Source organism: Elgaria multicarinata, chromosome 2 (assembly GCF_023053635.1).
Source record: "Elgaria multicarinata webbii isolate HBS135686 ecotype San Diego chromosome 2, rElgMul1.1.pri, whole genome shotgun sequence".
Classification (NCBI taxonomy): Eukaryota; Metazoa; Chordata; class Lepidosauria; order Squamata; family Anguidae; genus Elgaria; species Elgaria multicarinata.
In genome coordinates this window covers 48,013,153-48,026,370 of record NC_086172.1, presented here as the reverse complement: position 1 = coordinate 48,026,370, position 13,218 = coordinate 48,013,153, and the positions used below count along the sequence as shown (strand labels likewise).

Here is a 13,218-nt window from a genome sequence, read left to right as displayed (position 1 = left end):
ATGGTTTAGCATGTTGTCTGAACAGGACCTGTGGCTTAAATAGTTAAGCCACTTTAATGGATCAGAATCTCATCTCTATTAATTCATCATCGCTCTTGTTTGCAATGTTACCGCGCATGGTGGGAGTGGCATTGCTGGCAAACTACTTACAGAGCTCCTATAATCACCCTTTTAATTAGTTCTGTTCCATGTTATATTTGCTTATTTTAATGTTAAGTTTCTCAGAGCTATAATTTCCCCCTTTTACCAATTAGAGCAGCTGAATTCTAATTACATTACCAACAAAAAGCTCATTAGTGTCTCTTAATTGGCAGTGTTTCCAAAAATCCTTTGCTGAATTTAATATTTTCTAAAGAGTTCCTATCAAAGTTTAATTTAATCATCAAAAACAGCTTGGCAGAGGCATTTACATAAAAGATGTGTCTGTTGTCTCTGAAAAAAAATCTTCTCATGGTAAGAAAATCAAAATGGCTGAAACAAAACAAAGGCTATAGCTTTAGCAAAGCAGGTTAACTTCCACTTCTGCAGTTTTAAGTCACTATCAGTCTTTTGTTTAATCACTCCATCACACCACCAATTTAATGCACTCTCGCCACATCTGGTATCTGGTTTTGCAGTGTGGGATTCACATGACGTCGTCCCTGTCCTGCACCCATCTCACCTTTTTTCTTCCATTTTGCATATCATTTTGGTGCGGGAAAAGACTGGAATATTTTTCCCAAGCAAATTTAATGTGCCCTTAAGCCTCCATGTATTGCTGTCCTCTTGCTTTTTCCTTTGTTGGGGATGTGCTCTTTGAATGGAGATTTGCTGATGAAAGGGGAGGGTGGGGGATGTTCTCCTCCTCCAGCACACCGTGTCGAACAAATGGACTTGTGCTTAGTCGATTGAATGGACTTTTTACTGCTCCAACCCCACCCTCATTGCCCACAGAAATGGAGCCCAGCTGGAAATTTTTATTAGCTATTTTATATATTGCATGTTTTAATTATTTTGTTGTAAAACACCTTGGGTCTTTTTTGAGAGAGAGGTGACCAAGAAATTCAGTTAACAACAACAACAAGAATAGTTGTACACTGCTTTTATATCAGTGTGATGGCTTCTCCCCAAGCATCTTGGATATTGTAGTATGGTGAGTATGTTGAGAATACTATGTTGGAGTTCCTTAGTCCTCCTCACAGAATAACAATTGCCAAGTTTTCCCTGGAAGAGGAAATAACCTAGTTCCCACAATCACTGTCACCCATCAATAGCTTGCTTAGCCACAATAAACCATAGCATGTGCCGGGCAGTTTTTGAATATTCAGGCTTGTCATGTGAGGGTTAAACAACCCTTGCATAACTCCACAGACCACGGGTTGTGTATGGGTTGTTTAACCCTCACATAGCCCATGGTCCTAGGGTTTGGACAACACAAGCTGTGGCTTGAAATATTCAAAATTCTTACATCACTGGAGTGGTATGAGATGGCATCGTAGTGTAGTAGCAACCATAACACAATTCTCAGGGCCAGCCCTACCATTAGGCAAAGTACTGCCTCAGGCAGCAGGTGCTGTGAGGTGGCGGTGGCACTCTCCCAGCTGTTCCCCTCTATTGGAAGACAGAGCTGCATATGCCACAAAACCTGTCCTGCCCCCACCCCTTAAACTAGGCCCCTGATTCAAGTGTGCTGGTGGACACTAACTCCTTGGCAGTGGTGAGGGAACAGTCTATTGCCAGTCCAGCCACCTTCTGAGTGCGGCCTGTAGCAGTGCTGCCATCTTTTCTTTCACTTCAGCAAAACGTTTTCGGCCCTGATAATTCTAAGCCAGAGCATGATGATAAGACCTGACTTTCTTCAGAGTCACCAAGAGGTACAAAGTAAAAGAGCTACACGATTAGTAGAATCTGATGGTGACTGTACTAGTTCAGACGGCAAATATGAAATCATGCTTTGTTCCCACTAAATAAAAATATTCCTTGCATATTAAAAAAAAAACTGCAACAGAATGGCAAGATTGAACCCACATCTTGGATCAGCTAGTTTTCTGTGTACAAGAACTGTTTGTTCAGTACATTAAAATATGTGACCCACTCATTCCTGCAGTTTCAAACAGGTACAATCCAACAGAAATGAAACCATGTCCTTTTGCTGATTATGTAGATCATTGCTTTGTTCCTTGACTTGGAAGAAAAATCCTCTGGATCCATTATTTATTTTATCCATTTATTTATTATTGCATTTATATCCCGCCTTTTTTCCTTCAAGGAATCCAAGGCAGCATACATAATATTCTTCCTCTCCATTTTATCCTCACAATAACAACCCTGTGAGGTTGGGCTGAGTGTCTGTGACTGGCCCAAAGTCACCTAGTGGGTTTCCATGGCTGAGTGGGGACTAGAACCCAGATCTCCCGACTCCCAGTCCAACCCTTTAACCATTACACCACACTGTGAGATTCTACTTAATATATCCGATGCTAGTTTGAATACTCACTCAGAAGGCCCCCATGATCCATTATTGTGTCCCAGGATTTGCTCTTGCCCTAAAAGGAATGCATCTATCTAGAAGAAGCTAGATTTGAAGTTTGGTGGGTGAAAGAAGCAAAATGTGTAGCCGTTAAAATACAAGTTTTATTTTTATTCATTTGTTTCCTAACAAATAAATGTACCCGATAACAAACTGTCATATTATCTGCTAATGCACAAGTGTCAATAAAAGATTGTAAACATCAAGCCTTCTTTAATTCTCACTTTCTAACTCTTCCTTTAGAATATACTTAGTCTGTGCAGCAAATTTGGCTTTATAGCAAAGCATAAATTATTCTCATTGATATGTAGGCATGTGGAGGGGGAAACCTCTCCTCCTTAAGGCAGGGAAAAACACTGTTTGAGGAAATGGGTCATATGAATGTAGAGATGTTTAAGAGAAAGGCCTGGAATTCCATGGTTCTGGTCAGTGTACCACTGAAAAAGAAGAGAAACATTAATATATCTTAATCCTAAAGTTAATGATCGGAGTACTTGTGTAAACAGTTCTGTGAAACTAAGGGGGAAATTTTGACTTGTATATCTAACAGGAGTCCTTTCTCCCCCCCCTCCCCCGCCCTCATTTCCTCTACACACACACACACACACACACACACACAAATGCTGTACAGGAAATCACATTTGAGAAGACTTTCAAAAGCAGATTGTGAAGTAGTGGTGGTGGCTCTTACGTTCAAAGAACAAACAAACAAAGAAGAAAGCCAAAAGTCCTGCAGGGAATGTGAATAATATCCATAATATTCTATTCTTCAATGAAAATGGCATATGTTGGAATGTGTCCTGAACAGGCAGCAGGATTGTAATTCAAATTAACACAATTGAGATCAGTATTAGGTGTGCATTGGAATGGGCAACAAACAATGTTCGGTACTGATGCAATGGCCCTCAACTCTCTTGAGGAGGGTTTTCTTCTATTTGGATTTTGATAGTGGTATCATAATACTCATTTCCTAGCCAGGATTAACTGCTTCCCTCCCAAACTTCATAGCAACCTTGGCATTTGTGGGCATGCACTCAGCCTGATGCTTTCTGTCCCCTGCTTTGGGAAGCTAAGAAACTATGGGTCACACCTTAAACATGCCCCACTCCCTCTGCCTTCCCATATTTAGACTATGGTTTGCAGCTCCTGGGAGTCTCCCTCCAATTGTAGTCTCCCCTTTGTCCCCCACCCCCCATGTCTAGGGCTTACTAAGGTTTGCCCATAACCTAATTTCAGTTTCATGTCTTTATCCCTCAAGGATCTGAGCAATATTGAATAGCAGCCCTCTGAGCATATGCAGAGGTACTTTTCCTCTACAGTGCAAACCATATATATATATATATATATATATATGAGAAAAACTGTTTTTCAGGGCATTGAGGATGCTTTAGAAGCGCTCTCTCTCACTCTCTCTCTCTCTCTCTCTCTCTCTCACACACACACACACACACACGCATGCACACCCCCCCCTAGAATGAGGAAAAACTATTGGAGGAATGTCATTTAATCTTTTCAACACAATTTAAAATTTTCAGAGTCACACCTCTCAGCCCTGGTACCTGAAATCCTATAGGAATTACAAGGTAACAGCCTAAAAGTTTCTGCAAAATATGTGCTTTGCAGCGGTGCCAGTCCCTCAGAAGTCTCAACTGTAGCATAGTATTGTTATTAGGACCATATACTGTATTAATGCTTAAGTAGATTGAGAATATTTACCATTGCCTGGAAATCCACTTGTGCATTGACTAAGGCTTTGGAGATCTGTGCTGAGTTCTGAAAATGTACATTATCTGAAACAATAAAAAGTGGGGTGAAGAAGAAGAAATGAAATTAAAAGAATGCAAGTGGCTGATAAAAACATTGCCCTGGCAAATACCAGAACGCACGCAATTGCGGTGCATTAGACTCATGTCATGAGTTTATCAAGCTATACGGCAGACACGATCAACAATGAGTCAGCAGGAAAATGGAAATGCGTCTAAAAGTACTGACCCTAATCAGAGTCACAGAAAATGCTTAATGTTTTTTAAACAAAGTGATTCTCTCTCAGGATCTGTACTGGCTTTTCATAAATCTCACCATCTGCTGTTCCATGGATGAGAAGGTAATCCACATTACGGAAGTTCTTAGCTCTTGCCATCACTGTCGAATTCTGTAGAGGGGAAACAATGAACAATTCCGTGTTTGCCAAATATGAGATGATGGAGCACCATTATCAGCTGCCCTGTCGGACTGTGGCAATAATCAGCATCAACCAGGCAGTAAGAAGTGAACTAAGCAGTTCTTCTGAACTATCAGAAAATGACTTTTAAATCATAGGCTGTGTGAGTCTGGTGAAGAGCTTCCTGCACATGTTTGCTGGAGATAGCTTGGAGCAAGGACCGAGGGTGTTGGAGCTGAGATTCAGAGCAATGATTGGGGTTACACATGGTTAGGCCTCATCTAGAGTATTGCGTCCAGTTCTGGGCTCCACAATTCAAAAAGGACGCAGACAAGCTGGAGCGTGTTCAGAGGAGGGCAACCAGGATGATCAGGGGTCTGGAAACAAAGCCCTATGAAGAGAGACTGAAAGAACTGGGCATGTTTAGCCTGGAGAAGAGAAGATTGAGGGGAGACATGAGAGCACTCTTCAAATACTTGAAAGGTTGTCACACAGAGGAGGGCCAGGATCTCTTCTCGATCCTCCCAGAGTGCAGGACACGGAATAACGGGCTCAAGTTAAAGGAAGCCAGATTCCGGCTGGACATCAGGAAAAACGTCCTGACTGTTAGAGCAGTGCGACGGTAGAATCAGCTACCTAGGGAGGTTGTGGGCTCTCCCACACTAGAGGCATTCAAGAGGCAGCTGGACAACCACCTGTCAGGGATGCTTTAGTGTGGATTCCTGCATTGAGCAGGGGGTTGGACTCGATGGCCTTGTAGGTCCCTTCCAACTCTGCTATTCTATGATTCTATGATTCCATAAGAAGAAATTATGTTTTGAAAACCCTGCAGAAAAGAGAATTTGAACTTCTACTGCTTTAGGGCTACTTGAGAGCCAGTGTGGTGCAATGGTTAGAAAGTTGGACTGGGAGTCGAACGATCCAGGTTCTAGTCCCCACACGGCCATGGAAGCTCACTGGGTGATTTTGGGCAAGTGATATACTCTCAGCCCAACCTACCTCACAGGGTTATTGTGAGGATAAAATGGAGAGGAGTATCATGTAAGCCTCCTTGAGTTCCTTGCAAGAGTGAATGAATTTTATTTACGGTCACAAGACCAGCAAAACAACACAACAATATAAGCACAAGAGGAAGAAAGAGGAAGAAAGGTAAGATATAAATGTGATACATAAATTAAAAAATAAATAAGACCAAAGGCTCCCTAGATAAGTAGCAATATCGACCCAGAGAATGGCCTAAAATATATGGCACAGTTCTGGTGAAACCGAGCAGCTCTGAAGCTGTTAAGGTTTTGAATGGGAGGTTGCCTGGGAACCATAAGCAAACTGCTCCAAGCTCTTCAGGATCAGAGCAATAGTAAGTGTGTAAGTATAAACAAGAAAGAAAAAAACTTAGAATTAATATAATTTTCAACTTGAGCTATGTTACGTAAGTGGCAACAATAACACAGTGCAACACTTGTTGGACTGAACCACTTCAGATGTTAACTGGTGGTGGAGTGCCTTACATTTAAATTAGACATCCACACTCATCCAGGTGCTGACCCCAAAATGGGCCCTGTGGCAATACCCACTTTCTGTCCCTTAGGTATGTCTGAGTTTGTATGTCTAGTGAGTGCGGAATGTTTGACTGAGTGGGTGTGGCTAGTGATGCGGAGGGGGAGGGAGGAGTATAAATAGGTTGGCTGAGGGGATGGTGAGGTTAGTTTGGTTAGTTTGAGGTTTGGTTTTAGTCTGGGAGTTTTAGTCTGGCTTGTGCTTCGTGAGAGTGTTTGGTGTGAGGAGATAGAATTTTAAGGGACTTGGGGTTGTTGTTTTGAATATAAAAATATGCAGGTTTGATCTAAATTGAAATACTAAAGATTTGTTAAATTTCAATAAACTTGATGTTAAACTTGATGTTTAACATGATGTTTAAAAAAATCCAAAAAAGTTAAAACTTTGCTCCAAGCATTTTGAAAATGTGAGCTAGAATGCTCCCTGCTACGTGTCACTCCCACAGGCAATATTTGGGGGAGGATGGCCCTTCACACAGGCATAATGTAGCAGTATTCCTACTTGGGCATTGGAGCCCACATTTTCAAAATAAATAGCAGCTGGGCTGCTGAGTGCAGTCTAGCCACCTTCTGGAGCAGAAACTTAGCTCTTCTTTTTCCTGTTAGAGTTTAGTTTTTAAAAAGAAAGAAAAAGATCTTGATCGCCTCATCAAAATGTAAGTCCACCCAAACCCCAAAGTTCTGTGACTTTCACCTTTCCCCCCAAAGCAGTGATATTCTCCTCCACACCGCACGCACACACCCTTCACAGGGGACAAATGGGTCTGCAAAGGTGTGGGAGGAAATTCTACACAGCTCTTATCCAAACTACATGTGATACTCAATCGTATGTAATGTGATAATCGTATAATTTACTTTTAAAAAGTGTAGCTCTGGTGGCTGCAATTTGGAAGATTGGTGCATGGGGATTTTCCATCTTATTCTGTGCAAAAGGGTTCATTAGACAAGCATCTTATTGCATGGTCGCTATTGCCCACTCACGGTTTTTCACGCATCCTTTAGACAACGTCGTCTGCCTCCTCCGCACCTCTCGCTCCTTCTTGCCTTCTTTCCATCACAAAATGGACCCCTTTTAATCTGACTTTTTTTTTTTTAGGAAATGCAATGTGACGCCATTTCCGGCTGTGTGCAGGAAAAGTGGCACAATAAAAATGGCTCCTGAATGGGCCACATGGTCTTTGTTTACTCCCTCTTTCTTCTCTGGAAGAAAGAGGAAGTATTATGGGACAGGAGCAGGGGGCGGAGAAGTGATGGTAGGGAACCATGATTTACCCCCGTCTGATGACGCTCTTATTCTGCTAAAAACTGTATGGCTATGTGGGAAAGTACCCTAGAAATTAAAATCCGGTAAGAAAGCACTCTCAGGGGATATTGTTGTGGAGATTGTCAATGCCACTTTAAGAAGAAGCCATATTCAGGAAACCATTTTGAGCACCCTACTGCACTGCCAGAAACTATTCTCTTCTCCAACCTACTTCTCCCAAACTACCTTCAAATGTCCCATGGAAGCAGCAGCAGAAGGGGAGCACACACAACACTGAGCCAAGAAAGAAAGGCAGGGGAGGAGGTTGAGATAAATTGGCTAGAAGGGAGAAATAGGTTTACACAATTCTTACTCTGTAGTGCTCAAGATTGTCAGACTCTGTTGGAAGCCCCATAAATCGTTCTGTGTAGATGGATGCTGTAATATACAATAAATACAGGTGACACAATATACATAATCTGGATAATGAATTTTAAAGCTTTATGTTTGCCCAGAACTTGCCTCTCTGACTGGTGACCTACTGGAACACAAGCCAGTAGACCAAAAACAAACAAACAAAACCGAACAGCAATCTATGGTAGCACTGGGGTGGGTGGGTTAGGGGCAGCCTACCATTAGGCAGAAGTGAGGCAGTTGCCTTGGGTGGCTGATTTAAGGGTGTTAAGAAAGGGCAGAAAATTGTTTCTTACTAAATTTACTGATGGTACTTTTACTGCCAGGGAGCAGAGAGGTGTCAAAATAACTTGACCAGCCTTGTGTACTATGGCAGCCAGGTTGGTCACCAGTACATCTAGGGTTGAGCATATTACCTCAATATTAAAATCACTCCACTGGCTGCCAGTTAGTTTCTGGGCAAAGTACAAAATGTTTAAAGCCCTACATGGTTTGGGTCCAGGTTACCTGCTGGATCGCCTTCTCCCATACAGTCTGCCCCGCACTCTCAGGTCCTTCGGGGAGAACTTACTTCAGTCAGCCAAAACTAGGCTGACGAACTGTTACCCAGAGGACCTTTTCTTCTGTCGCCCCCAGATTGTGGAATGGCCTGCCGGAGGAGATTCATCAACTTAACTCTCTCTCTGAATTTAAGGCAGTTTTAAAGACTAGCCTTTTCTGGCAAGCCTACCCACATGAATCTTAAACCAAGAATTTTTAAGATGTGTGGATTGTTATTTTGATGTTGTATTGATTTTATATGCTCTTTAATTAATTTTATGTATCTGATTTATACTGTATTTTTGTACTAATGTTGTTCTCTGCCTCGATCCAAAGGGAGAGGTGGGTAATAAATAAATAAATATATTATTATTATTATTATTATTATTATTATTATTATTATTATTATTATTATTTATTATTATTATTATCTTGACTTGTGAGGCCGGGAGGGAGGGGGTACAACCATTTGCTGTTCTGCTTCAGGCAGCAAAATGTCTGGGCCATCCGTGGCCGATGGGGTTCAAGGACTTGGGCACAATACATGACTACTAGTTTGATAGTCACAATTTGTGCAGGCCAGGCCCAGATTAAAAACACAACCCAGCCAAAGTTAAACATCTGAAAATCCCATGTGGAAAGAAACCTAATGTATACTTATCTCTTCCATTGGCATAATCAGAACTTTATAATGCTAAACTTTGGCAGCATCATACCCTAAGTTTTTTTTGTTAATTTGTTTGTTTTTGTTTTACAGCATGTCTGTGCTTCACGCCTGGGAATATTTGCCTCAGAAGAATATGGGAGGAAAATCAGCAGTAGTTGGAGCCAGTCATGGAAGGAGACTGGTGGAGCTCCACTCATAAATGTTAGGCTGACTGTATCTTAAACCATGAATATCAACCAAAATAAACTCTTTTCAGCTTGTAAAAGAGCCACAGATGACCATGTAAATCAGCCAGCACACACAGTTTTTGCAAAAGGAAGGAAAATCTGTTAACCACATCTTCCATGTAACATAATTGATGTCTCATATTCATAATTCAGGAAGATAGCTATGATGAGGCAATTCTTTAAAGAACAAATTTTAAAGTACATGGATTTCAAGACGGTTTATGAGCACTGTATGTACTTGTAAATATAGATTCAAGTCTTACTTCTGAAAACCTAAAGCAGATACAGAACATAATTGCCTTGGTCTAACCAGGTGCAAACCACACGTGGAAATGGGTTTCTATCTGTGGATCTTCCGTCACACACATAAGTGGCTGGTGATCAGTGCTGTTAATCCAACAGGTTATTGATCCTGTCAGAACTAAAAGCACCAGTCATCTTCCTTGATTCTATGTCCTGGGGAGGGGTGAGTGTAAACAGATATAAACTATATATGATTTCCTTTGCCAGCTGCTCTGAAATTAAAACTATTGTTTGTCAGTCCTGCAAACCCCAGCTAAGTCACTTTCGTCTTGCAAAAAAAGGCATGGAGCTCCATGCCTCGCTCTGCATGGAGAAAAAAGTAGGTGGGGCAGTGCCTCATGACATCACAGGAGGGGGCTTTGGGGTGGGGCCCTTCCGCCTTAACATCACTTGGGCCACTGGTTTGATCTGGGGGAGGCAATCTGGCCCATGGACCAAAAGAGGTTGACCACCCCTGGTCTAAATGGATTGGCTGATAGATTTCTTTCAATAGTCCTGTATATTCTTGGATAACCTAAGAGCACCCTTAGTGAGGCAGTGGGGTAACATTTAGTTGACTAGATGCTGTTCATCATCCCTATTGGGAGAGCAAGCAACAGTCAAAGTGCCTCAGCCAACACCTAGAGGTTCCTTTGCAGAAGTTCTTTGTCTTATTCTTATTTTGGCTGTATTTATGTGCTTTTTACTGCCAGGGAGCAGAAAGCTGCCAGAATAACTTGACCAGCCTTGTGTACTATGCAATTTGACTTGTGAGGCCGGGGGAGAGGGCATAACTACAGCTCCACAAACCACTGCAAACTGATCCCTGTACTGGAGCAAGATGACCTTGGCAAAAGGAATTGTGCTTAATTTAAAATGTGCTTCCTTTTAAAACTTCATTTTGAAGCATTTATTTCTCGATGACGTTGATGCCTCTTATGAATTGTGCAAGTGACTGAGCTCCTTGCAGTGATCTCATTTCTAAAACAATTCATTGTTTGTGCCCTGCGTTCAGGGGGTTGGTGTTTACAAGTTGTTTCCATACCGTAATATTCCCAGCTGGAAACAGGAGCCACTGCTATTCCACACTGGAACACTCCAGTACCAGACCCAAGTACCATTGACGCTACGTATCCACCATAGGACTAGAAAGAAGGAAGAGAGAAGTTAATCCTCTGCAGTGAAGTATTTGCTTTTGAAGAATCCAAGTGGTAAAATACTGAAGCCAAAGGAAATATTTGCTTTGGCAGCCAAGAGAACAGAGCAAGCCAAAGTTTCTCCTGAATAAGTCCTGAATAATTCTCTACGAGGAACAGGAGCAAATGGAATGTCCATCCATTTTTCATTTACACCGTCATTTTCTTTATGTGTTTGAGTCATAGGTGGAGTCTTCCACCATGCACAGATATTCTGTGCTAACTTTTCTCTTGAGAGCAATGGGAGGCAAGATTTCACTAACAGAAAGAGGCTACAAGACATTTTTCTCCCTCATAATATTAGAACACAAAATCAGCTGATAGAAGAAAAAGGACAGAATAAAGAAGGACTTCTTCACACATTTGTGTTCAAAACTGTTCCATACATGTGCATCCCCACCCCCTGCCCAATTTTTCATGCTTTAGCCCATATGGAGAAAGCCTGCACTTTAAAAAATATTCATATTTCCCATTCAAAAATGTGCCTTCCTTGATTGAATGAAAAAATGCCCTTGTTCAGGAATGTGAATAAGGTGAACCAAACTTTGAGGGAGAATTTGGAGAACCTCAACAAGCTCGAACATCGCATGTTCACCCATCCCTGAATTGAAAATAATGCAGTGTAGATGGACAACATCTTCATATGGATGCAATTGAATACAACAACTGGAGTGAGGTGAGGTGAGGGTGTGCTTTGGTAACACTGACCCTTTCTCTCAGATACTTCGTGCTGTTTTTGTACAACTCCATACTTTTTCTGGAAGGGGCAGTGCTTCCAAGGGTTCGTTAAAAGCACCACACACCCTTTGCTCGGCACCACTGTGAATCACTGCAGCTCTTCAGGGTGCTTCCAGTCGGGCAAAACTTACAACTATACTGCTAAGACACCAAACAACAATTCTTTCTGCCTCTGAGGGATAATTCAAACTGTGACAAGCATTGTTTCTCTGTCCCTTCCAGCAGATGATGGGTGTCACCTTCGAAAGGCAGAGGAGATAAATCTCCAGCCATCAGGGGACATTAATGTTCTTTTGTTAAATTGCCTTACTGCTCATTAGGTGCTGAGTGATGGCCCCATTCACAGTAATCAAGGCAGCCAAACACATAGACAGACAGACAACTTTAGCTGATTTTTAAAATTTCTGTAGTGATTTTTGCAACTGTTGGAGATTATTTGGGATTATTTGAGCTAACATTAGACCATTTCTGATGCTCATTCTTTTGCTGATGGACATACTATTCAAAATAGCAGTCAAGTTGGTGCCTCCATGTAGAAATGTTATGTAGGGTTCAGCCACTCACAAAACTTTAGTGGAGCTGTATTTATGAACAGGATCCATCAGAAACTAGGATCCTGTTCACAGATACGTTCAGGAAACATTGCAACATCCACATATTGGTTCAATATGCAGGCACTCACATAGGCATTTTTAAAAGCTTATCCTTGAGCACAGAACATCATGTCAGAAGCAGCTATTGGAAATTACTGCAAACAGTATCTGCCATTCCCATCCATATTTTCTTTGTATTGCAACATTCCGTTTAGCTATCATGGTTAATAACTCTTGATATGTTTATAATCTGTCTAATCCCTGCCAGAACCGCTGAGAAAAGGAAAAGAAATGCAGCACAAAACATTCTGGATGAGAGACAGCTTCCTAATTCTAATTGCTGTTGGGCAACAGAGAGCATCTTGACCTAAGGAAGTCAGTAAATTGAGGGTTTATTATTATTAGTATTGTTTTATTGGATTTTTAAAAGTGTTTATAATAACATCAGGCAACACATAATAACCTATTCTATCCAGCTGTTGTATTAGAGAAAAAATGATTTATTGATCCCAGAAGTCTTTGTAACTCTGGATTAATGTACCTCATTACTTAGTTTAAAATGAACTTTCTAAAATTCTTGCTACCTAAACAACATCCTTATCTCATGACTGGATAGATCTCCTAGAAATATTATGAGGAAGAATGAAAGATATGAGTTGTATTCATTCTCCTATAAAGCTTGATATAATATAGCTGATTTCTCAACCCTGCCCTTTTCACCCTGTCCTCTCCAACTTAGCTCTTTTCTCTTAACTCAGACTTTGCTAATCAGTGTTTGTAAACAGTTCATATTAGATCTTTCTTCACCTGTCCATGCATCTGTTACATTCCTGTCCCTGGAAGAGTAAAGTAGGTAATTGAAAAGAGCTTAGTGGAAGGAACTTGGTTCAGCCAGGCCAGATCTACACATGACACTTTGAAAACGGTTTGAAAACCATGTGTCCTGGGCCCCAACAGTTGTCACTACTGCTATAAACCATTTTAAAGCAGTAGTGTAGATCCTGCCTGGTTTTGCTGCTATTTTATAGGTGGTTCCAGATAGAGGGCTCTAGTATTAACAAACAAAAGGCATTGTGCAGCTTTTCCATCTTT

General features: G+C 41.3%; 2 protein-coding genes across 2 annotated transcripts in view; one reads left to right on the top strand and one right to left on the bottom strand.

The window, feature by feature from the left end:
• The window catches only part of GCA (grancalcin), a 216,414-nt gene that overhangs the window by 71,278 nt on the left and 131,918 nt on the right, over positions 1-13,218 (top strand). The window lies entirely within an intron of this gene.
• The window catches only part of FAP (fibroblast activation protein alpha), a gene marked incomplete at its 5' end in the record, with an annotated part of 63,244 nt that continues 52,556 nt past the window's right edge, over positions 2,531-13,218 (bottom strand). The window contains 5 exons of the mRNA XM_063118314.1: positions 2,531-2,946; positions 4,226-4,299; positions 4,589-4,661; positions 7,843-7,907; positions 10,645-10,744. Coding sequence (XP_062974384.1) covers positions 2,848-2,946; positions 4,226-4,299; positions 4,589-4,661; positions 7,843-7,907; positions 10,645-10,744 — 411 coding nt within the window. The remainder of the gene's footprint in view (positions 2,947-4,225; positions 4,300-4,588; positions 4,662-7,842; positions 7,908-10,644; positions 10,745-13,218) is intronic.